General features: G+C 43.7%; 1 protein-coding gene across 4 annotated transcripts; it reads left to right on the top strand.

The window, feature by feature from the left end:
• Nucleotides 1-19676: 19676 nt before the first annotated feature.
• On the top strand, nt 19677-24957 carry LOC133473269 (H-2 class I histocompatibility antigen, Q9 alpha chain-like). 4 transcript variants are annotated; one of them, XM_061764867.1, is made up of 7 exons: nt 19677-19861; nt 20385-20621; nt 20735-21013; nt 22225-22533; nt 22743-22856; nt 22949-22966; nt 23215-24957. In XM_061764867.1, the coding sequence occupies exons 1-7, from the start codon at nt 19792-19794 to the stop codon at nt 23265-23267; spliced, it is 1080 nt and encodes a 359-aa protein (XP_061620851.1). In that variant the 5' UTR covers nt 19677-19791; the 3' UTR covers nt 23268-24957. The 4 variants fall into 4 exon arrangements, with proteins under 4 accessions (XP_061620851.1, XP_061620849.1, XP_061620850.1 ...); XM_061764865.1 differs by having other exon boundaries at nt 20355-20621; XM_061764866.1 differs by having other exon boundaries at nt 19805-19938; nt 20355-20621.
• The last annotated feature ends 1015 nt before the right edge of the window (nt 24958-25972 follow it).

The following is a 25972-nucleotide window of genomic DNA, read 5'->3' as shown; positions in this document are numbered from 1 at the left end:
AAATTAAAATTTTAAATATCTGTCATATTATCAGATTTCTCCATTTTAGGATATATTTCACTGATGCTTAGATTTGTTTATTTTTTAAGCTTAGATAGATATTTTAAGCTTAGATAGATATTTTAATATGTATAATATGGTATATTTTATACTGCTTAAATAGTTTTTCTTTTTAAATGAAAAAAATAAATAAACCCAACAATTTGGCAAAAAATCTATACATTTAAAATATAGAAAAATATACAATAAAATGTAAAAAATACAAGTAATAAAAAAAATACTAAAAAAATAATACCTAATATCAGACTATTGCAATGCTATTCCGTGGTTCTCAACCTTTGTCAAGCGCATTTTCCCTTTGTTGCACAGTCGCGACTTCTTGCCAGAAGTTTAGCTGCACTGTATTTGTTTACAGAGTGAACTAGTGACGAGAGCACAAGTTAGCAACATTTCCTATCGTTTAGCCAATATGTTCCATGTGGGAACTTGGTACGACGCTGAAAAAAAAATCGCAATCCAAATAAATGTAATTTTTTACCAGGTGTCCGCGACCCACTTTTGAGTGTTGCCCCACCAGTTGAGAATCCCTGGCTGAGATATTTTTTCCAAGGATGTTCAAGAAATTTTGATAAATCTACATAAACATTATGTTAATATAAATGTTTTCAAATGGTCAAAATTCTAATGGCAGAATTATTTTTTTTTTTTTTTACTTTTTACATTCTTATTTCCAATCTTATTTCCACAGTTAATGGTATATGTTTTATGATTGGTATCTTTGTACAAAACGTATAAAATTATCAAATAAATAAATAAAAATCCTGTGTTATCTAATTTCTACAACTGATATTTTTTTTAATGACGCCTTTTATTGATTTTGACTGAAATACCTTGTACTTGTACACAACCTTGCCAAAAGGGTTAAGATGTTGTCAGGGGTAAAAACAAAGTGTGTTGTCCACTTTTCTTTGCCAGTGAGGACCTTTCCTCATCCTCCTGCTGCTGGAGACGCACGTGGACACACACACACACACACACACACATATACACAAATTTCTCAGGTAAAGGTTACAGACTTGAAGAATGTTCTCATTAGTTCCCATACAACATTGTCAGAGTGAGAGAGTTTGTGTGTGTGTGTCTTTGTGTGTGAGTGCGTGTGTGGATAATGAGCTGTGAGGGGGGTGTTGTGAGGTTGGTAACTAACAATGTGACAATGCTCTCCATCACATCGCACCCCCCAACCTGGACTCAGCCACCAGGTGGAAGGTCCATTATTTAGTTTATTAGCTGGACCAGCTGTGTCAGTCAAACACTGATAACAAAAGACTGCTCACGATTGGCTGTTTGTTCCGGAATACAAAACCCCAGTGCAACCTGATCCGGGTTTGTCTTTTTGTTAGTCTTTTATTTTATTTATTTATTTATTTATTTTTTGTGAATCGTGTGGCAAACTAATATAAAACCGCACCAAAACTAATTGCAAACCTGTCCGAAACATTTGTAACATTTCGGTTTCGGATGGTTTATACTTGCAACACCTAGCTCCAGTAACATGCTTAAAAAATAAAAAAAAGAAAGAAAGAAAGAGATTGCAGACCTATGGCGAGGCTAAGCATTGTTTATCATAAAAACAATGTAAACAACATTGGAAATGTTTCTTATCTACATCTGTATCTGATCCTGATTTTTTAAACTTTTTTTTTTTTTTTTTTAGCATTTTTCGTGAATTACCTCGGGGGGGGGGGGGAAATGCTAAAACGGCACCAAACATAATGGCACACCAGGTGTAATCATTTCTATCTGTTAGCACTTAGCGCTAGTAGCATGCTAAAAACAAGAGCAAAGCGCTAAGCCTGCGACTGTGGCCCAAAAAACCTTTTAAATATTTTTATTGAGCATTTTTCGTGAATTACCTCGGGAAAAAAAATGCTAAAACGGCACCAAACATAATGGCACACCAGGTGTATTAATTTCTATCTGTTAGCACTTAGCGCTAGTAGCATGCTAAAAACTAGAGCACAGCGCTCCGCCTGCGACTGTGGCCCAAAAAATCATTTTAAATATTCTAAAACAATTTGTAAACAGTTATAGAAATATGATCAAGGTTCATATTGAAAACAAATATTTATTGTGATACAAAATAAATGGAAAAAATATAATAAATTTAATCTGATGTGGATTTTTCCATAGCATATTGGCAATTGTAATTAGGATGTTTCTTGTCATTGCAGATTTTAATTACGTTGACATCAAATCACAAAACCATACCAAAGGTAACGGAAACCCTGATGTCAACATTTCTAACCTTTCAGTTTTGGATGTCAGCTAATATTTGTTAGCATGTAGCACTGGTAGCATGCTTAAAGAAAAGAAGAAAAAAAAGTAAGCGCAGACCTCTGGCCCGATTAAACAAAAAATGTATAAATTTTTATGAATTCATTTTTCGCCTGTGGACATGAAAAAATATATCAATAAATACAAAAATATATGAATCAAATTCAGATTATAATTTTGTGCTTTCTACTTTTTAAAATTATTTATGCTTTACATTGGCAATAAACTGAACCAGTAATGGCACACCTCTCGTTAACATCGACAACATTTTGATTTGGATGCAAGCTACTATCTGTTAGCTTGTCGCACTAGCAGGAAGCTAAAAATTTAATTAAACTAAAAAACTCTGGCTATGCTAAAAAAAAAAAAATTAAAAACTAAGGGTTCTCAAGGTCAATACAGAACCATTAAAACAGCCCCAATATTTATGATCACGAGATTGATTTTTCATCTGGAGACACATTAAAATTTGCGAACTGATTCAGATTATTATTTTTTTTTTAATCATTTTTGCAAATTATGCTGACATCGTTTCGTCAAACTTAACCAAATGCAATGGCACACCTTTCGTTAACATTTCAGCATTGGCTGCAAGCTAATACCCTTTAGCAGGCAAAGCAAAATGTAGCGAGTGCGTAGACCTCCACTTGCTCTATGCGATCTCCTGTCTTCCTCGCCGGGAATAAACTAAAACGAGAACTGTTGATGTTTCCCAGTGTTAACTATAGAAAAATATTACTGCAGCAATTTTTTTCTGTTGACGTGCTGAATTCTCCTTGGAGGAGGTCACCCTCCACTCGGGTCTGTGGAGGCCAAGTTGAGGTGTGGCCATTGACTTTTGCGATCACATGATGGGAATAAAAAGCCAGTAATGCTGTTACTCCAAGACTAGCCTCTTCCCCCTGAAGCTTTACCGGCCACAAGATCAATTCTTCTTTACCGTCATCATTCCGTCTCTGCTGCCCTTTGCCAATCCCTCCCTCCCTCCTCCCTTCCATCCATCCTCCTCGTCTACCTTTCCATTTATCCGGCCTTCCTTCCCTCAGGGAAAATTTGATTGTTTTGGTGAAGCAGCATGTGGTTGGTTATCCAAGGATATTCTTGCGCCATGTTCCAAGTAACTGTAAACTAGTGGAGGTTTGTGATCATCTGCCATCTCATGTTTAGCGCAAGTGGGACAGCGGATGCTGTCTTAAGCGGGCTAACACACACACCGATAATCGGCCCGATTTTTGGATACCTCTTAAAGCTGATAGTAAGCGATTATCCTACAGTGTGGGATCTCTTATGAGTCTTGTTTCGTCCCCAATCTGTTAAGTGCATCTACAAACATACCAAAATTCAGGCCAAATCGAAGATTTTTCTCCTCCTGATCAAAATAAGTAAAGGCCCGACTGTCGGCTATCTCTAAAGATAATCCTGAGTGATTATTCTGTCAGTGCCGATCGTCACAGATGATATGTGTGATCCACAAAAAACGACAATCAGGCCAAATTAGATTTTTTTTTCCCCCTTCCTTTCCAATCAAAATCAGCAAAGGCCTGGTTGTCAAATGCCTCTAACGGTGATCCTAAGTGATTATCTTGCGGTTTGTGTTATAAGTAAATTTTCCTCCCTGATCTGCTGGGAAAATGGTCAGGCTGAAAATCGTAAATGCTAAAGTCAGTGGGGTACACACGTACCAACAATCGGGCCAAATTTGAGCGTCTTCCTCCTTTGCGATCAAAGGCCCGATTGTCGAATGTCTCGGAAGAGTGATCTTCCCCGATGTGTTGGGAAAATGGTTGGGGTAGCCTATCGTAAATGTTGAACCTGTTCCAATATTTACACTTCCTTTTGTGTGCGGTCAACACCGAACCGTGCCGAGCCACAGAAGGCGTGATTGCGACGTGAAACGGAACAATAGCCAATCGGGAAGCTCGCTGAAAATCTTGTGAAGTCTCCGTCTTGCCATTGCGAGAGATATTATCTTCAATTTAATTTGATATACTAGAGTTAACTTTTGCTTAATTTGAATGTATCTGTTGCAATCGAACAATAATAATTTTCGCGCTGAACGAAGAAGACCTTATCGAGGTAAAGTTTACACTACTTTATCACAAGCGATGTCTCCATTGTGTGTAGTCGTTATCTATATATAAAGAACTATAAGCTCCTGATGAAAAAAAAAAGAACGTTTTTACCCAGCGTACCACTGCTGCGCATCTTTGTCTTTGCACTCTTTTATTCTTCCATTCCACCTGCCTCCTTCGTCCGCCTCGGCCTTTTGTTGCGTGGCAAAAGTTGACTTTCCTAACGAGCAACCCGTCGCCGACCACTTTCAACTAGGACGTCATCCATCAGCCGGGATTCATCGGAGGTGTCAAAGCTGCGCTGTCCTCTTTTTATTGGGGCGTTCTCTTTGCGTGCGCACAGCGGGAGTGCCGACGTGCAAGCGCCATCTGCTGCCATCTATTTACTTTTTAGATGTTAGGAAAACACAGCGGGAGAAGTGCATCATTTGTCTCTAAATCATCAAATAAGTTTTCCTGCCGCGGAATAAAATTTTTGTTCAAAGTCAAGCCGAAGCAAACTTTGGAACAAGCGCCACTGATAAAAGATTAGCGTCCACCTCCAGCGTGTGAAAGTGATGGTTAAGCCGAGTCGGCCGTTTTGGTTCAACGGTGCCGTATTTCTGAGATTTTGGCTCTTTCCACAGGTTGCATCTTCTGGCAAAGTCCTCCTAGGGAATTCATCCAATCTCCACCAAATGTGTACAAAATATAAGACAGTTAGGCAACGCTTATTTGCAAATTTGGGGATTTTTCAATGTAGTGTTTTGTCGTAGCCTGGTGCCAAAGTTTCATGGGTCACCATGAAACACGAAACTCTGAAAAACTGCAATTCCTAACAATGCAAAACCAAACAACCACTGTGTAAAACTCTTGGGAAATAAAGATATCATTGCAGAAACCGACAAGCGCCGTACGCATTTTGCTGCAGCTACCGGCATCTCCCTTGAAGCCAATCACAAGCTTATACGTCTTTTCGTCATCAAGAACTCGTCGCTCATCAGGGACGTTTTGTTTCTCATTAGCTCCCTGCTAATTTAGCTTTGATTGTGTTTGAAAGTGAGCTTCAATTGCGCGGACACAGTCAAAAGAGTTGATGTTATGAAACTTACTGGTGCGGTCATGTATCTGTCGTGAAAGCTCCCGGTGAACGACAGGGACCTGCTCCTGCTTGACAGCCCATCTGTTGATTTTTCTCCTCTTTTTTCTCTTTTCCCAAAAAAAAACAACCTGGATTGGGCATATGCGTACTGTTCACTGATTACTTAAGTAAGAGGAGAAAAGAAAAGCAAGGAAAGGAGGTTTTTATTCACAAAGCATGATACCATTTCAGTGTCATTTTACACATCTGTAAACATTATGGAGTTGTCTGTTTTTGAAGAGATATTTTTTCTTGGAGTTAAGAAATAAAATGACATCAAAGACTGTTTTTATATAAGTGAGATTTTTTTTTTTAAATCAGCCCCATAATTGCTTCATTTAATATCGTTAGCTCCAACCTGGAACCAGGAATAATTAAAAAATATATATATATTTATTCAAGTCATAAAAATATTTATTCAAGTCACACGCTGATCCTGACAGGACACAAGAAAATCATCAAAAACCAAATAAATAATAAAGCTTCAAATGTGCTTGTTTTGGGGGAATTTTGGCTAGGCTGTTGGACTTCCAAAAATCCTATTAAAACCCAGCTTTCGGGACCCCTGAGTTTCTGCTTCATTTGATCACATAATGAGTTTTATGTCTTCACTTTGGCTTTCACAACACAAACCAGAATCAACTTTAAAAGGCCAGTTTTAAAACTGTAACATCATGTGCTTAATAGGAAAACCGCATTCACTGTTAAGTGAAAATGATGTTGCAAAGTTTTGTTGCTCAGGTGGGGTTCGCCACTTGAAGCCTGAATTAAAAAAAAAAAAAAAAACGACACCCAAGGTGACAGCCCGATTTCCCTTCTAATTGCTCAATGTGCGATCGTGACACACATGCACGGAGGACTCGCAGCAGTTTTAGCCAATTATGATTATTTTCCGAGGTGACCAGCCCTCTCGGCTGAGCCGTGAAAGTCAAATCTGCGTAATTGGCCGCTTGTATTGGTCGGCCCGGCTTTGAGTCGACCACAGATGCTGTGCGCGGCAGGGCTTTAAACGTATGAAAATGAGGAGGAAAATTACATCTCCAAATGCGAGGAGGATGAGAAAAATAACTGGCGGTAAGAGTTTATTTTGTAAGAAGTTTTTTTTTTTTTGGTTTACTTTAACCCTCAGATTTAATTTAACTCACGGATGATGAATGACTTATCTATTTATCTATCTGCCTATTTTGTACTTTCTGGGGGCGCAGATTTGTCTGCTTTTCATTTACTGAGTGACCATGTGAATCATTGTTGCGGCACCAATGATTTGTCCTGAAATCATAGCCCGATGGACATTTTTAGAATGAAAGGAGACATATTATGCATTTTTTTCCCCACAATAATTTAAGTTTAAATTAACTGAATTAAATGATTTAAAGTATTATTGTTATTTTGATTCATTTTATTTTAACTTTGTTCTTTTTCTCAGGGATAGAGCGGCTGAATGGCATTTCACTTCACTTCAAGGTGGAATACGAGCAATCAAAAAGTCAATTTTCCATAACATGTTTTCATTTCCAGGGTTCCTTTGGGCTCGTGGTTCAGCATTTGTAAAAATATAAATTTACAATTTGGGTGGGTGGGACCTTGCCCCATTTATTTCCTGGTTATTTGCATTTTATTTTTTTACATGATTTTGTGCTTTTTTTTTTCATAGCAATGAGAGCGTCCATTATTCGCAGAAATGATGCCATGGTCTACCCATATCACACGACGTAATCAAAATAGCTTGGCAATTTCATTTGGACGAATTCCCGATTAGTTTGTCAAAGTACGAGTCGTGGAATTTGCCCAAAATGGCCGCTTCAATCCAAAATGGCCGACTTCCTGTTGAATATGACTTTTAAATGCTACCTATTATGATAAACACATCTTTCCATTTTTTTTGTCCGTTGTTGAAAATGGTGTCAGGGGCTTAATATTTTTTCTAACTTTCCAGGGGCCGCTGCTGAGTGAGTTTTCAGAGGTCGTTTAACATACGCTTGCCAAAATTGACAAGTTTTCATTTTTTCTGTTGAGATTAATTTGAGAATAATAATAAACAGCACAGGAAGTGTTTGGTCACACAAGCTTTAATTTATACTCGTCAATACCGGATCGGTCGTGGCCCGGGTAAACAACGTCCGCCACCGGTGCCGTCAACCTGCAGAGCACCTGTGGAAATTCAGCTACTGTGGGTCGAAGATGAAGAGGTGGAAAGTGGGTTATTCGGCAGAAAGAGAAGAGGAAAGCACAGAGCCTAGAACTGAATGTGGGGACTTTGAATGTTGGCACTGTGACAGGAAAATCTCGGGAGTTGGTTGACATGATGATTAGGAGAAAGGTTGATATATTGTGTGTCCAGGAGACCAGGTGGAAAGGCAGTAAGGCTAGAAGTTTAGAGGCAGGGTTTCAATTATTTTACCATGGTGTAGATGAGAAGAGAAATGGAGTTGGGGTTATTTTAAAAGAAGAGTTGGCTCAGAATGTCTTGGAGGTGAAAAGAGTATCAGATCGAGTGATGAGGCTGAAACTTGAAATTGAGGGTGTTGTGTATAATGTGATTAGTGGCTATGCCCCACAGGTACAAGAGCGGAGGTAGAAGCACGCAGGTGGATTACATCTTGTGCAGACGATGTCCTGTGAAGGAGGTTACCCACTGTAAGGTGGTGATAGGGGAGAGTGTGGCTAGACAGCATGGGATGGTGGTGTGTAAGATGTCTCTGGTGGGGGGGAGGAAGATTAGGAAGACAAAGGCAGAGCAGAGAACCATGTGGTGGAAGCTGAGACAGGACGAGTGTTGTGCAGCTTTTCGGGAAGAGGTGAGACAGGCTCTCGGTGGACAAGAGGAGCTTCCAGAAGACTGGACCACTGCAGCCAAGGTGATCAGAGAGGCAAGCAGGAGAGTACTTGGTGTATCTTCTGGCAGGAAGGGAGAGAAGGAGACTTGGTGGTAGAACCTCACAGTACAGGAAATCATACAAGGAAAAAGGTTAGCTAAGAAGAAGTGGGACACTGAGAGGATCGAGGAGTGGCGAAAGGAATACATTGAGAGGCGACATAGGGCAAAGGTAGAGGTGACACAGGCCAAACAAGAGGCATATGATGACATGTATGCCAGGTTGGACACTAAAGAAGGAGAAAAGGATCTATACAGGCTGGCCAGACAGAGGGATAGAGATGGGAAGGATGTGCAGCAGGTTAGGGTGATTAAGGATAGAGATGGAAATATGTTGACTGGTGCCAGCAGTGTGCGAGCTAGATGGAAAGAATACATCAAGGAGTTGATGAATGAGGAAAATGAGAGAGAAGGGAGAATAAAAGAGGCAAGTGTGGTGGACCAGGAAGTGGCAATGATAAGTAAGGAGCAGGTTAGAAAGACATTAAAGAGAATGAAAAATGGAAAGGCAGTTGGTCCTGATGACATTCCTGTGGAGGTATGGCAGCATCTAGGAGAGGTGGCTGTGGAGTTTTTGACCAGCTTCTTCAATAGAATTCTAGCGCGTGAGAAAATGCCTGAGGAATGGAGGAAAAGTGTGCTGGTGCCCATTTTTAAGAACAAGGGTGATGTGCAGAGCTGTGGGAACTACAGAGGAATAAAGTTGATGAGCCACACAATGAAGTTATGGGAAAGAGTAGTGGAGGCTAAACTCAGGACAGAAATGAGTATTTGCGAGCAACAGTATGCTTTCATGCCTAGAAAGAGTACCACAGATGCATTATTTGCCTTGATGATGTTGATGGAAAAGTACAGAGAAGGTCAGAAGGAGCTAAATTGTGTCTGTGTAGATCTAGAGAAAGCCTATGACAGAGTACCCAGAGAGGAACTGTGGTACTGCATGCAGAAGTCTGGAGTGGCAGAGAAGTATGTTAGAATAATACAGCACATGTACGAGGGCAGCAGAACAGTGGTGAGGTGTGCTGGAGGTGTGATAGACGAATTAAAGGTGGAGGTGAGACTGCATCAGGGATCAGCCCTGAGCCCCTTCCTGTTTGCAGTGGTGATGGATAGGCTGACAGATGAGGTTAGACTGGAATCCCCGTTGGCCATGTTTGCAGATGACATTGTGATCTGCAGTGAAAGCAGGGAGCAGGTGGAGGAACAGTTAGAAAGATGGAGGCATGCACTGGAAAGCAGAGGAATGAAGATTAGCCGAAGTAAGGCTACAGGGAGAAGAGATAGCAAGGGTGGAGGACTTTAAATACTTTGGGTCAACCGTCCAGGGCAATGGTGAGTGTGGTCAGGAAGTGAAGCAGGTTTGAACGGGTGGAGGAAGGTGTCAGGTGTGTTATGTGACACAAGAGTCTCTGCTCGGATGAAGGGCAAAGTTTATAAAACAGTGGTGAGGCCAGCCATGATGTACGGATTAGAGACACTGAGTCAGAGTGGATGATGCGCCAAGTGGAGGAGTTCAAGTATCTTGGGGTCTTGGTCACAAATGAGGGAAGACTGGAACAGGAGATCGACAGGCGGATCGGTGCAGCGTCTGCAGTGATGCGGACTTTGTATCGGTGGTGAAGAAGGAGCTAAGCCGAAAGGCAACGCTCTCTAATTACTGGTCGATCTACATTCCTACCCTCACCTATGGTCACGAGCTGTGGGTCGTGACCGAAAGAACAAGATCCTGGATGCAAGCGGTCGAAATGACTTTCCTCCGCAAGGTGTCACCGCTCTCCCTTAGAGATAGGGTGAGAAGCTCAGTCTTCCGGGAGGATCTCAGAGTAGCGCCGCTGCTCCTCCGCATTGAGAGGAGCCAGATGAAGTGGCTGGGGCATCTGATTCGGATGCCTCCAGGACGCCTCCCCGGTGAGGTATTCCAGGTACGTCCCACCGGGAGGCGTCCCCGGGGACGACCCAGGACATGCTGGAGAGACTACGTCTCTAGGCTTGCCTGGGAACGCCTCGGGATCCCCTTGGAAGAGCTGGAGGAAGTGGTTGGGGAGAGGGAAGTCTGGGTGTCCCTGCTGAGGCTGCTGCCCCCACGACCCGACCTCGGATAAGCGGAAGACAATGGATGGGTGGATGGAATTCCAAGTACCGGATTTGCCATATTTCAAGTCAAACTGTGCCGACTTACCTTGGGAAGTCATTAGATTCAAAATAAAGGGTTGAGTTAAATGCATTACTAAGATTTAACGTCAAATAATCCAGAGAAGTAGTTGAAACATTTAAGCACATTCAAAACACGTGACATTCTTAATATGTCCTAAAAGATGGGGGGGGGGGAAACAATGATCAATCAATGAAAACACACCATATTGGTTGTTTGGTGTCACTTGAAGCCATTGAAAGAAAACAGGAAATGTTGGGCGGGGCTTCTTCGAAAGCCGTTTTCATGCTTGGTTTTAAGAGGGAAAAAAACGGTGAGTTAAAGCTGCTGAACAAAAATTTAACAATGTTTAAAACTCATGTGAGTTGGTGACCTTAAATAATTTGGGTAATACCAGATCCACTTGTATAGGTGTATACTTGTACATATGTTGTTTGCCTTATGTGTTCGATAGACTTTTATAGTTGTTTGGCAGTGGTCAACAGCTCTGTGCTGCCACCAGCAGGACTGGAGTGGAATGTCATTGTAATTTGCATTCATTTTTTATTTTTTAGATTTATTTAGTTGGTAGTGTGGACTTGTTTGACCTTGGTGTACTGATCTGGTGACATTTGACAAGATCCTTACATATCAGATTTCCATTGTAGCAGCATGGTGGAAATGCGGTTTGCACAAAAGTGAAGAGTGACAAATAGACAGCTTGACGCAAGCACACTTCGCCTCTTATTAGGAGAACTGTACTATAGCAAGTAAATACTAATATTATTATTAGGGAATACTTTAAATAGTATGTTTTGACAAATGTACGCACATTCAGTTTTTCCCCTATCTGGTTCCAGAATGCATCCACACGGGTTCAATGTATGTAAAATAATGGCCTGTGCGTGTGGAGAGTTTGTAAAGGAAAAGCAAGGCATCAGAGGCAGGCAAACATGCAGAACGGCAGCATCTCGAATTCAGCTGTGCATGTAAACGTAGTTAAAGCGTTGCGCTGGCTTCTGTGTCTCACTCAGGTTTCGACGTTTCCGGAGAGCTCGGCATCCCGACAGCTGCATGAAGGCATTCACTGCCCAGCACATTTTATGCTCGGAAAGAATCCAACCTGATCAAAACGACGCATGTCAATGCATAAAAAGAAGCAAATAGAAAATGCTGAACTTACAAGCTGGAGCGCACTCATCTAAAATAAAAGGCAAACAAAGTTGGTTTCACTTTTCACCAATGGCCGTAATCATAGTGATCTTTTTGGAAACTATTTTGGATCAACTTGAAGCAAGGACCCGGAGGCTTGCGCTTGTTATGAGCAGTGGTGGGAAGTATCAAAACTTTGTAACTGTACTGGAGTAGATTTTGAATGTATCAGTATTAATATTCGGGTATTTTTCTGACAGCTTTTTTAGTTTTAGGACCTACATTTACAGACAGAGCTCTACTTTCTACTGCTTACTTTGTCAAAATAGTACTGTTGTGCTCAAGACCACAGTATCTGCGAACAAGAATTGCCCGTGACCAGAACTCACCATGACCAAGAGTTTGGGAGTCATGACCAAGACCAATAATTTTAAAACCCATAACAACATTGAACATTAGAAGAAAATGTATCTTTTTAAGCAAACGTTTCTTTTGTATACATTCAAAGCAAAACATGAAAAATGTCAATTTGTGATATTTGTATTTATTTAGAAATGACGATTCCAAGAAGAGCTTGGTTGCATTTAAGAAACAAAGAGACCGCGGCATTTTGTGACCTAACGTTCATGGTGCTGTCTCATAATAATGCCCCATTTGCTTAAAAACCCTCTCAGCTGGTGCAGAGGAAGCAGGAACTAAGAGTACTTTAGGTGCCAACTTGTGGGAAACTGTCATGGTTTTTGTTTCAAAATACAAGTACAATGTCAGAATCCTGGATAGTATCAAGGTATTTGCTTACAGTATCTAAATTTGAATGTTTGAGTCCTGTCCTGAGCGGCACTTTTTGTGAGCCAAGTGCTTCTCCTTATTATCACATTCAAGAAGTTGAAGAATAGCAGATCAGTGCTGGTCTCGGCAGGAAATTCTGAGTCCCGCCAGTCCAAGACCAAGACTTTTGGGGGTCGAGTCTGAGACAAGACATCTTCAAAATGTGGATGGGTGGATGAGTGTGTCTTTCCATTTTTCGTCTGGGGGTATGTACCTCTGGTAAGTTCTCCCAAGGCAAATTTGTCCAGATCAAGAGTGATGAAGAAGACCCCAATGAAAAAAACACATCTTGGAAATTTCGCCTCAACCAGATAAGGGATACCACAACCCACCCAGGAGCCCAGCCCGAGGGGAGGCTTGTCAACCCATCCACAGACCTACCGACCATAAGGGGCAGAATAGGGATCCGGTGTGATGTGAGCTGGATGGCAGTCGATGGCCTCGGTGGCCTGGCCTACAGCTTCAAAGTCTGCTCCTTGGAAAGGTTTTGCTTGTGGGTGAGGTAAGAAATTCCAAGAATGTTTTCAGCTGGGCTCACCTCTACTCACATCTTGGGCTGAAACCTAACTCCTTGTAGGGGCGTTGTGCTTCGCAGTTTTCTCTGGAGAAAGGCGGCATGTCCGTTTGTTTTGTTTGCCTCGGTTCCTGTGTGTTTGAGCCCCTGCTAAGCAATTGGATGATTTCGCTGTTTCTTTTGGTTAAGTAAAGTACTTTTGTTTGTAGTTTGTGCATTTGCACCAAACAGAAATTTAAAGTACAGTACGCCAATAGAGAATGTAAAGAAATGAACTGGTTTTTGTGAGTTTGGCGAGTGTAAGGGTCTCTTCCATGCTCCTTTTCATTTTGTATTTGTGTGTTTGACTTTGTGTCCTGTTCAATACAAGGAAGAAAATGCAGACTGTCACTCTTCTGTTTTCCACTTGTCAATGTATTATCCGGGAGGGATTCAGAGTTGAATTGCTGTTCCTCCCCATTGAGAGGAGCCAGTTGAGGTGTTTCGGGCATGGTTCAGGATGCCTTCCGGGGTCCTCTCTGGTGAAGGTGCTCCAGGCATGACCGACCGGGACAGACGATGCAGGAGGCACAAAGTCTCACAGCTCGCCTGGGAACGCATCGAATGTCCTCCAGGTGGAGCTGGAGGAGGTGGTCAGAGACAAGGAAGTCTGGTCCTCGACCTGCATGATCACGAGATGTTGGATGGATTGTTGGTGTGTTCCTCACCTTCATTGCACACGTTGCTCAGGAAGTTTCTTCTCTCCAGCTTGGTGACAATTTCGTCCGTGACACCGGACAGCTGAAACACATTCGTACTGGCCCTCCAGCTCATCCGACACCTCCACATTCAGGTCAGCTGTTATTTGGAAGGTTCCATCGTGGTTGGGGAGGGTCTCGCTGAGGTCCACATCCTCGTGGAGCTGCTTGCCATTTTTCCTCCAAAAAAGATCGGTTGTTTTTGGGTAGAAACCTGTCGCATGGCAGGTGACCGGAGAGGATGGCGTCTTCTGAAGGAGAGACACCTTTGGAAGCTCTGGACAGGAAAAGACACAACATGAAAAAGAAAAGATGGACAGAATGCATCTGTGTTCATCGATCTATGCAAGCAACGTGTAATGACAAGTAGAACAATTAAATGCTCCTCCACTAGATGGCAGAAGGTAGGATTAACCTGTGTATCCATATATATATATATATGAATTTGAGCGGATACTGTTATGAAATACTCCAGCGGGTGAGTCACTGAAAGAGTAAATAAAAGTTTGGTTTTTTTGGTTACAATTCATACTTTGCTATACATCTGTCTTAATTTAAACAATAAACTAGTGTCTAATTTGTTTTTATCACAGACCACATTGTCGTTAAGTTTACCCTCAGGGGGGACTAGTTATTAGCGCCTGGGAGATGCCGTTTAAATACTCGCTTGATTCTGATTCTGATTCTGAAGTTGCATTTGCAGCCATTAAGAGACAAAGCGTGGCTAGAGCAGGAAGCAGTTACACTTGTCCCTTGCTTATCAAATTTTCTGGGCACTGGTGGTACGAGCTTGATTGGTGCCCCATGCGAAACTCCTATTTGCCAACCACCCCACCAACCTACCATCACGGAAAACATGCACACACACACAAAAACACACACACAAATGCACGCGCACTATTTTAAAAAGTATGGCAGTGGATCCTATAGCTTCTGTATATTTCTATATATTTATTTTAATATTTACATCCATCCATCCATTTTCTGAACCGCTTATCCTCACGAGGGTCGCGGATTGCTGGAGCCTATTGAATTTTAAAATATATTGAATTACACAGTAAGAAGGCGGCACGGTGGCCAACTGGTTAGAGCGTCAGCCTCACAGTTCTGAGGACCCGGGTTCAATCCCCGGCCCCACCTGTGTGGAGTTTGCATGTTCTCCCCGTGCCTGCGTGGGTTTTCTCCGGGCACTCCGGTTTCCTCCCACATCCCAAAAACATGCATTAATTGGAGACTCTAAATTGCCCGTTGTCATGACTGTGAGTGCGAATGGTTGTTTGTTCCTATGTGCCCTGCAATTGGCTGGCAACCAGTTCAGGGTGTACCCCGCCTCCTGCCCGATGACAGCTGGGATAGGCTCCAGCACGCCCGCGACCCTAGTGAGGAGAAGCGGCTCAGAAAATGGATGGATGGATGGATACACAGTAAGAAAATAAGAATACAGCAACATCTTCATCAACATCTTATTAGAATTAAGGAAACACACATAATTCACGAATTAATTTTAATAAAAATTGCACCTTCGCTGCAACCTTCAAAGCAGCAGTGGCAATGTAATTGCAAGAGCAATTTTGATTGTAATGATTTTAAAAATAAAAATTCTCTGGTGCTGCACACAAACGTTTTTTTATCCTACCTCACTGACAGAATTTTTATGCTAAGTTTGGATACATGCTCCTTGAAAGTAACATGTGTTCTGCAGGAATCAATTTGAGGCCCTGTATTGTTTAATCTGTATCTGGTCCCTCTTGGCAGTGTCATCAGGAGACATGGGGTGAACGTCCATAGTTATGCTGACGATACGCATCTGTACATCTGTGTTTCCTGATGACCCCAGTCCAATGGATGCTCTTTTTAACTGCATTTTAAATCACATCCTGGATGGCCCAGGACTTTCTCCAGTTTAACCAGGACAAGATGTTCTGACGTGAAGTTTTACGAGTAAGGTTAATATTCTGGTTCGTGACCACCCTGTTTGTTTACATTGTGCGGCAGGGATGGAAACGGCAATTCGTTGAACTGTACTAAAGTAGTGCAATTTGATTATCATCAAGCTAAATCCGCTAATATCATCAATAAGGTAACTCCAGGATTAAAACTTTCTGTAACTCATGCCCCCTTCTTGAGTCGTCACCTTATCGTGGTGGAGGGGTTTGTGTGTCCCAATGATCCTAGGAGCTAAGTTGTCTGGGGCTTTATGCCCCTGGCAGGGTCACCCATGGCAAACAGGTCCTTGGTGAGGGACCAGACAAAGCACGGCTCAAAGATCCCTTATGACAAACGATGAACTTGGTTTTCCCTTGCCCGGACGCGGGTCACCGGGGCCCCCCTCTGGAGCCAGGCCTGGTGGTGGGGCTCGAAGGCGAGCGCCTGGTGGCCAGGCCTGCACCCATGGGGTGCACAGCCCGAAAGGGTAGCATAGGTCCCCCTTACCATGGGCTCACCACCTGTGGAAGGTGCCATTGGGGTCTGGTGCAGTGTGAGCTGGGCGGTGGCCGAAGGCGGGGACCTTGGCGATCCGATCCCCGGCTACAGAAGCTGGCTCTAGGGACGTGGAATGTCACCTTTCTGGCAGGGAAGGAGCCCAAGCTGGTGTGTGAGGTCGAGAAGTTCCAACTAGATATAGTCGGACTCGCCTCCACACACAGCTTGGGCTCTGGTACCAGTACTCTCAAGAGGGGTTGGACTCTCTTCCACTCTGGAGCCACGGTGAGAGGCGCCGAGCAGGTGTGGGTATACTTATTGCCCCCAAGCCTCCCTCCGCCTTTGGGTGGGGGGACGGGTCCTGACTGTTGTTTGTGCGTATGCACCAAACAGCAGTTCAGAGTACCCACCCTTTTTGGAGTCCTTGGAGAGCGCTCCTGCTGGGGACTCGATCGTTCTGCTGGGGGACTTCAATGCTCACGTGGGCAATGACAGTGAGAGCTGGAAGGGCGTGATTGGGATGAACGCCCCCACCCCCCCCCCCCCCCCCCCCTTAGCGGTGTTCTGTTATTGGACTTCTGTGCTCATCCCGGATTGTCCATAACCAACACCATATTCAAGCATAATGGTGTCCACACCTGCACTTGGCACCAGGACACCCTAGGTCGCAGTTCGATGATCGACTTTGCGGTCGTGTCATCGGACTTGCAGCCGCATGTCTTGGACACTCGGGTGAAGAGAGGGGCGGAGCTGTCAACTGATCACCACCTGGTGGTGAGTTGGCTCCGATGGTGGGGGAAGATGCCGGTCCGACGTGGCAGGCCCAATCGTATTGTGAGGGTCTGCTGGGAACATCTGGCAGAATCCCCTGTCAGAAGGAGTTTCAACTCCCACCTCCGACAGAACTTTGCTCATGTTCCGGGGGAGGCGGTGGTCCGAGTGGACCATGTTCCACACCTCCATTGCTGAGGCGGCCGACCGGAGCTGTGGCCGTAAGGTGGTTGGTGCCTGTCGTGGCGGCAATCCCCGTTGGTGGACACGGTGAGGGATGCCGTCAAGCTGAATGAGTCCTATCAGGCTTTTTTGGCCGGTGGGACTCCTGAGCAGCTGATGGGTACTGGCTGGCCAAGCGGAATGCAGCTTTGGTGGTCGTTGAAGCAAAAACTCGGGTATGGGAGGCGTTCGGTGAGGCCATGGAGAAAGACTTCCGGACGGCTTCGAGGAAATTCTCGTCCACCATCCGGCATCTCAGGAGAGGAAAGCAGTGTACCACCAACACTGTGTATAGTGGGGATGGAGAACCGCTGACCTTGACTCGGGACGTTGTGAGTCGGTGGGGAGAATACTTTGAAGACCTCCTCAATTCCACCGACACGCCTTCCCATGAGGAAGCAAAGTGTGGGTTATCTGAGGCGGGCTCTTGTATCTCTGGGTTTGAGGTCACCGAGGTGGTTAAAAAGCTCCTCAGTGGCATGGCCCCGGGGGTGGATGACATTCGCCCAGAGTTCCTAAAGGCTCTGGATGTTGTGTCGTCCTTGCCGTGGAACAGTGGATCAGCTCTACACCCTCGGTAGGGTCCTCGAGGGTGCATGGGAGTTCGCCCAACCTGTCTACATGTGTTTTGTGGACTTGGAGAAGGCGTTCGACCGTGTCCCTCGGGGAGTCCTGTGGAGAGTACTTCAGGAATATGGGGTACCGAACCCCCTGATACGGGCTGTTCGGTCCCTGTACGGCCAGAGTCAGAGTTTGGTCCGCATATTAGGCAGTAAGTCAGACTCGTTTCCGGTGAGGGTTGGACTCAACCAAGGCTGCCCTTTGTCACCGATTCTGTTCATAACTTTTATGGACAGAATTTATAGGGGCAGCCGAGGCGTAGAGGGGGCCCGGTTAGGTGATCTCAGTATTGCATCTCTTCTTTTTGCAGATGATGAGGTTCTGTTGGCTTCATCAAGCCGTGACCTCCCACTCTCACTGGAGCAGTTCGTAGCCGAGTGTGAAGCGGCTGGGATGAGAATCAGCACCTCCAAATCTGAGACCGTGGTCCTCAGTTGGAAAAGGGTGGCGTGCCCTCTCCAGGTCGGGGATGAGATCCTGCCCCAAATGGAGGAGTTCAAGTATCTTGGGGTCTTGTTCACGAGTGAGGGAAGAATGGAACGGGAGATCGAAAGGCGGATCAGTGCAGCATCTGCAGTGATGCGGACTTTGTATCGGTCCATTGTGGTAAAGAAGGAGCTAAGCTGAAAGGCGAAGCTCTCAATTTACCGGTCGATCTACGTTCCTACCCTCACCTATGGTCACGAGCTGTGGGTCGTGACCGAAAGAACAAGATACAAGGGGCCGAAATGAGTTTCCTCCGCAGGGTGTCGGGGCTCTCCCTTAGAGATAGGGTGAGAAGCTCGGTCATCCGGGAGGATCTCAGAGTAGAGTCGCTGCTCCTCCACATCGAGAAGAGCCAGATGAGGTGGCTAGGGGATCTGATTCGGATGCCTCCCGGACGCCTCCCTGGTGAGGTGTTCCGAGCATGTCCAACGGGAGGAGACCCCAGGGACGACCCAGGACACGCTGGAGAGACTACGTCCTTCGGCTGGCCTGTGAATGCCTCGGGATCCCCCCGGAAGAGCTGGATGAAGTGGCTGGGGAGAGGGAATTCTAGGCGTCCCTGCTAAAACTACTGCCCCCGCGACCCAAACTCTTATCAGCGGTAGAAAATGGAGGGATGTAGCTCATGCATTTACTAGGACATGGTGTGTTACCATGATCTCTCCTACAGAGGGCGAGTAAATTCCCCCAACAAATTTAAAGCTTAAAAAAAAAAAAAAAATCAGTTCCCATGACCACTCAGCAAATATAACAATTCATTCCTCAGTTAGGTGGAATGGTGGACGACTGGTTAGCACATCTGCCTCACAGTTATGAGGGCCCGGGTTCAAATCCGGCCTCGCCTGTGTGGAGTTTGCATGTTCTCCCCGTGCCTGTGTGGGTTTTCTCCAGGTACTCCGGTTTCCTCCCAAAACAAAAATGATGTGGTAGTTTAGTTTTAATCCTGCGTGGAAAGACAACGTGATGAGTTCTAGCATGACTTGACAAATATGAAATGAAAGGAAAAGTAAGGGACAACCCTCTGAAGATGTCAGCAAAAAAAAAGGAACATTTTTAAAGGTTGACAGTTTACCCATGCATCCATTTTCTGCACCGCTTTATCATCACTATTTTCAGTTTAATTGAATGTAATGTCATTTTTCACCACTTTAAACAGTTTCCCGGTGTCTTAATAGAAGCTCTGGCATTCATCTTTTAGAATACACAAAGAATTAAAGAACTAGAGCATAAGTATCATCTGCTTGTCACACTGTGTGATAGGTAAATGTATACATTAAGCACGTTATTTTTTTATCTATTAGTTTTTAAATACGTTTTTTAAAGTTATTTTGTATTTCGACCAAGTAGTGTTGCCGTACAATCTTACATCACATCCGGTTTGGTGTGTATATACGGTAGACCCCGCAATGACGCTGCTGCAACTTTTTGTCTTTCTTTCTGCGACAAACTACCAAATAGCTTCTTCTATTTTATTTTTATTTTTTTTAAAACAATATTATTTATGCTGATCATGATCGTGAAGTCGCTTTTATTCCTAATCGTGGCTTTGCAAATTCAGTGCGTGACGCCTGGTACGTTTACCGACGTTATCACTGGCAGTGTATGGAAAATGAAGTTGTATGTAAACTGGAATCAGTCGCACAATGGGGTACGCTACCATATCCAAATGTATTGTCATATAGTACGTAAAATGTCAATACCAGTAGCTTGTACTGGAGTTGTCGCATATACCGTACTGTATTCACCAATAGTAGTAAAGTTAAAGTGAAAGTGAAAGTCAAAGAAAGTAGACAGGGATGGGCGTGGCTCTACCCCCCGTTGAGACATGAACATAAAATAACATTTCAGCACGAATCAAGAGCATATAATGCTGTACAAAAATGTAATACAAATATTGTTATGTAGTTTTTATTTTTAAACGACAAAGTAAGTGCGTATTGGAATTGTAGCAGTTACCAATAAAAGTTGTGAAAGGAAGAAAAAAAGTTCAAGCTTGTGGTGTCAAAATTCCAAGTGCAACAATGAGCATTAAATCAGTAACACATTTAAATTGTTTTCTTTTAGTGATTCACACGTTGAAGTATTTCCGAACAGCGTCAACTAAAATTTCGGCCTTCCCGGCGTACATGGAGGTGGGTTACGTGGACAGGGTGGAGTTCATCCACTATGACAGCGACAGCAAGAAAGCGGAAGCCAAGCAGGACTGGATGGAGAAAATCACCGCCGACGATCCCGACTACTGGGAGACGGAGACGCAGAGAAATGCCGTCAATAAGAACGTCTTCCAAGTCAACATCGAAATTGCCAGGAAGCGCTTCAACCATACGGGAGGTTTGTTTACTGCCAACGTTCCGTTGAAATATATAGTGGCGATTTTTCCAGTAACGAGTCATCGATGGTCAATTTTGGGTGAAAAAAAGTAAATGGTGGTGCGTTTCTCTCAGGTGTTCACATTCTCCAGTGGATGTTTGGCTGTGAATGGAATGATGAGAACGGCGACGTGGACGGTTGGAATCAGCACAGCTACGACGGGGAAGACTTCATCTCATTGGACACCAAGACGATGACCTACGTCGCAGCAAAACAACAAGCTTTCATCACCAAACTCAAGTGGGACCGTGACGAGGCTCGAAAAGAATACAGGAAGCACTACTACACTGAGATTTGCCCTTCTATGCTGAAGAAGCTTGTGAACTACGGGAGGAACGTCCTAATGAGAACAGGTAGAATTTCCTGTTGTTACACACATTGTTACATGTTGCTATCGTCAGCCGAGGAGGGTGCAGTACAGAGATGAAGAGGAGAGTGACATGAGGGATGGTTTTCATCACCAAGCAGTCCAAATGGTAAATTATATTAAATGTTGATTCATGTTCTTATCAATTGCAGTAAAAGTGTTGAGATGAGTCACTTGTTAGATAATAACCCTCAAGAAGGAACTTTAATGACTTTGAAATTAAACTCCTCAACTTACCTCAGCATAGTTCCTTGACACCAAGATCGTGGCAAAGCTCTATTTTTGTCTAAATGGAGCTCCTCAACTCACTTCAACGTAGTTGCTTGACACCAAGATGCCACAAGAGGGCAGCAGAGCATTATTTATGTGTAAATAAAACTCATCAACTCACTTCAAGAGTTCCTTGACACGGAGATGCCACTAGATGGTAGCAAAGCACGACGAGTCCTATCTGAATGAAACTCCTCAACTGGCTTCAACATAGTTTGTTGACACCAAGATGGCAGCAAAGCATAATTCTTTTCCGATAATAAACACCTCAACTCACTTTAACAAAGTTCCTTGACACCGAGATGCCACTAGATGGTAGCAAAGCATGAGTCCTATCTGAATGAAACTCCTCAACTGACTTCAACATAGTTTGTTGACACCAAGATGGCAGCAAAGCACAATTTTTTTCTATATTGAAGACCTCAACTCACTTTAACAAAGATGCAACAGGATGGTGACAAAGCACTACTTTTGTCGAAATTCAACTCCTCAACTCACTCTAACATAGTTCATTGACACTAAGATGTCAAAAGATGGCGGCAAAGCACTATTTTTGTCAAAATGACTCGACTCACTTCAACGTAGTTGCTTGACACCAAGATGGTTCTATAGCAGTATTTTTGTCGAAATTAAACTCTTCAACTCACTTCAACATGGTTCCTTGACACCTGAAGGCCACAAGATGATGGTGAAGCACTATTTGTATCTCAGTGAATCTCATCAACTCATGTCAACATAGTTCCTTGACACCCAAATGCCAAAAGATGGCGTCAAAGCACGATATATTGCTTTAGGTGGGTTGCAAAAAAAATAAAAATAAATGAAAAAACTGCGAATATATGCAGACTTTCACTGTACTTAAACGTTAAACCCCGTTATAGAAACATGCTTTTCTTCTCCGTTGGTATGTTGTCACTTCCTGTGCAGAGCTTCCAAAGGTGTCGCTCCTCCAGAAGACGGCGTCCTCCCCGGTCACCTGCCACGCGTCGGGTTTTTACCCCGACACAGCCGACCTTTTCTGGAGGAGAGATGGGGAGCAGCTCCACGAGGACGTGGAACTCGGCCAGACCCTCCCCAACCACGACGGAACCTTCCAGATGACGGTGGAACTGAAAGCGGAGCTGACGGCCGAGGTGGAGGGCCAGTACGAATGTGTGTTTCAGCTGTCTGGTGTCAAGGATGAAATTGTCACCAAACTGGAGAGAAGAAACATCCTGAGCAACGAACGCAATGAAGGTGAGGAACAAACATTAAGTTGAATTGTCGTGTCCTCCAAATAAGCATGTTGGATTTTGGTCTCTGCTCGCTTGCTGTCCTGGACACTGCTGCTTATTGTTTTCCATGTTTTTGACTCTGTCTGTCTCCTTTCCAATCTCTGTCCGACGACATCGTCATCAATGTTTCCTCTTCGTCACACACTGTTTTCCACTCTTGTTTTTGTGAAGAAGAGGAAAAGAAAAAGAAAATCGTCGCCGTCGCTGCCCCGTTGGCGGTGGCGGCGGCTCTGGTGGTCGTCATCGCGATCTTCGTCACCGTCACGCGCCACAAATGCAAACGTGGTGAGGGACACAGATTTCCCAAGAAAGCATTTTTTTGCCTTCTGCCATCGGTCAAAAGAAGTAAAAGCACATTTGTTTCTCTTTCATTTCAGACGATTACGGTCCAGCTTGTAAGTCAAACCTTTTCTAGTTACTTCCATGTTCCAACTTTTAGCATTTAGAGTAAACCACCGCTATTCGCGGGGGGAGAGGCACCGAGCCCTGATGCTTGTCATGAAAAACTGTGAGCTATTGATGCCACCTTAAAAGTGTTTCTAATTGTCAGTACTCATAATTTAAACTGGAAAGTTGAAACTATATGAATATTGGCAATTTAAACGCCTTAATTTAGCAAATGTGTGACTTTGTGCTCCTGCAGCTACCGACGGCGGTGTGGAGCTCTCCGAGAAGTTGAGAAAGGTCGAAACCTGAGCAAGACACGTCTGCCTACAGCACGCGTTGAGGACGCGCACATGGCGAGGGCAAAATGTGAACATTTCAATGCTGGTGCTGGGGCACTCTTTGGTGCTCTCCTAGAGTTAGGAGCAATCTTCTGATACACCGCTGCTTGAGTGAAGTGAAAAAAATAATTGGTGCCATTAAGGTGTGTAATGGCCACGCATGTGCGCAAGGAGAGCCACAATCGCTGATGCAGTTTCCGCTATTTATTGAACTGTAATAACAGTCAAAGACGCAAATATAGTGCCGTGAGAAAGTATTGGCACCCTTCTCAAATTGCAGTTTCCCCACTTTAATGTTAAATAATATCAAACAAATGTAAATATCAGACAAATATAACCCGAGTGAACCTCAAAATGTTGTTTTTAAATGGTGAGTTCATTTTTTAAGGGAAACAACCGATTCAAAGTTACCTGGCCCAATCATGTAAATCATGAATTATTTGTGGCTAATCACAATTTTTGGTTAATTTTCACTGATCACACCCAACCCTGATTACCTCCAAGAAATCCCGTAAAGACAATCTGTCCCAGCAAACTCAAGTCGGACAAAACATTAAAAAAAAACAAAAGAAAATGACAGGATCCAAAAGAATTCCAGGACAGTCGAGAAATAAAGTAATTGACATCCATCAGTCTGGAAAGGGCTACAAAAGCCATCTTTAAAGCTTTAGGATTCTAGCAAACCATAGGGAAAGATTACACCAAGCGAACAACAATGACTCAGCCACGAGGCCACAAAGGAACTCATCTTACTTTTGCAAAAAAGAACATCTGAATGATTCCCAAGACTTTTGGGAGAATATTATATGGACTGATGAGATGAAAGTTGAGCTTTTTGGAAGGTGTGTGTCTCATTACATCTGGTGTAAATGTAGCACGGCATTTCAGAAAAAGGAACATCATAGCAACAGTCAAACATGGTAGTGGTAGTGTGATGGTCTCGGGCTGCTTTTCTCCTTCAGGACCTGGACAACTTGCTGTGATTGATGGAACCATAAATTCTGCTCTTGAACAGAAAATCCTAAAGGAGAATGTTCAGCCATCAGTTTGTGACCTCAAGCTGATGCGCACTTGGGTTCTGCAGCAGGATGATGATCCAAAACACACCAGCTTGAGTGGGCCAAAATATCTCCACAGAGATGTGAAAGACTCATCGCTAGTTCTGGAAAACGCTTGACTTCCGTTGTTGCTGCTGAGGATGTCCCAACCATGTCTTAGGTTTAGGGGGGCATTACTTTTTCACAAAAAGTCAGGTAATTTTGAATTTTTTTTTTTTCCTAATAAATTACATCGTTTAAAAACAGGATTTTAAGTTCACTTGGGTTATATTTGACTGACATTTACATTTGTTTGATGATGTTAAACATTAAAGTGGGGAAAAATATAAGAATGTTGGAACAAACGGCACTGACAAAAGATTAGCGTCCGCCCCCAGTGTGTGAAAATTCTCGTTAAGACCTATTTCCCTTCTAATTGCTCAATGTGCGATCGTGACACACGCAGATTCGTCTGCTTCATGTGAATCACTGTAGCAGCACCAATGATTTGTCCTGAAATCATAGCCCGATAGACATTTTTAGAATGAAAGGAGACATATCATGCAGTTTTTTTCCACAATAATTTCTGTTTAAATTCACTGAATTAAATGATTTAAAATATTATTATTTTGATTCATTTATTTTCATTTTGTTCTTTTTCTCAGGGCTAGAACGGCTGAATGGCATTTCACTTAACTTCAAGGTGGAATACGACCAATGAAAAAGTAAATTTTCCAGTGTTTGTAAAAATGTAAATTGGCAATTTGGGTGGGTGGGACCTTGCCCTATTTATTTCCTGGTTATTTGCATTTTATTTTTTCCCATGATTCCCTATCGACGTCCGTTGTATTCCTTATATTAACAGTAGCATACCATATCTACCATCATGAAAATATATCCACCCAAAAAAAACAAAATCACCTCATGCGTCAAAGTTCCTGTGGAGGAGCAGCAGCTCTACTCTGAGCTCCTCCTGGATGACCGAGCTTCTCACCCTATCTCTAAGGGAGAGCCCGGACACCTTGCGGAGGAAACAGCTTATCACCATAGGTGAGGGGAGGAACATAGATCGACCGATAAATTGAGAGCTTCGCCTTTCGGCTTAGCTCCTTCATTACCACAACGGACCGTTACAAAGTCACTGCAGGCGCCGATCCGCCTGTCGATCTCCCGTTCCATTCTTCCCTCACTCGTGAACAAGCCACCAAGATATTTGAACTCCTCCACTTGCGGCAGGATCTCATCCCTGACCTGTAGAGGGCACACCACCCTTTTCCGACTGAGAGTTTCCAGTGATAGTTGGAGATCACGGTTTGATGAAACCAACAGAACCACATCATCTGCAAAAAGCAGAGATGCAATACTGAGGCCACCAAACCGGACCCCCTCTACGCCTCGGCTGCGCCTTGAAATTCTGTCCATAAAAGTTACGAACAAAATCGGTGACAAAGGGCAACTTTGGTGGAGTTCAACCCTCACCAGGAACGAGTCCGACTTACTGCCGGCAATGCGGACCAAACATACAGGGACCGAACAGCCCATATCAGGGGGTTCGGTACCCCATGCTCCCAAAGCACCCCCACAGGACTCCCCGAGGGACACGGTCGAACGCCTTCTCCAAGTCCACAAAACACATGTA

The sequence above is a fragment of the Phyllopteryx taeniolatus genome, unplaced genomic scaffold (genome assembly GCF_024500385.1).
Source record: "Phyllopteryx taeniolatus isolate TA_2022b unplaced genomic scaffold, UOR_Ptae_1.2 contig_24, whole genome shotgun sequence".
NCBI classification, from domain to species: domain Eukaryota; kingdom Metazoa; phylum Chordata; class Actinopteri; order Syngnathiformes; family Syngnathidae; genus Phyllopteryx; species Phyllopteryx taeniolatus.
This window is presented reverse-complemented; position numbering and strand designations above follow the sequence as displayed.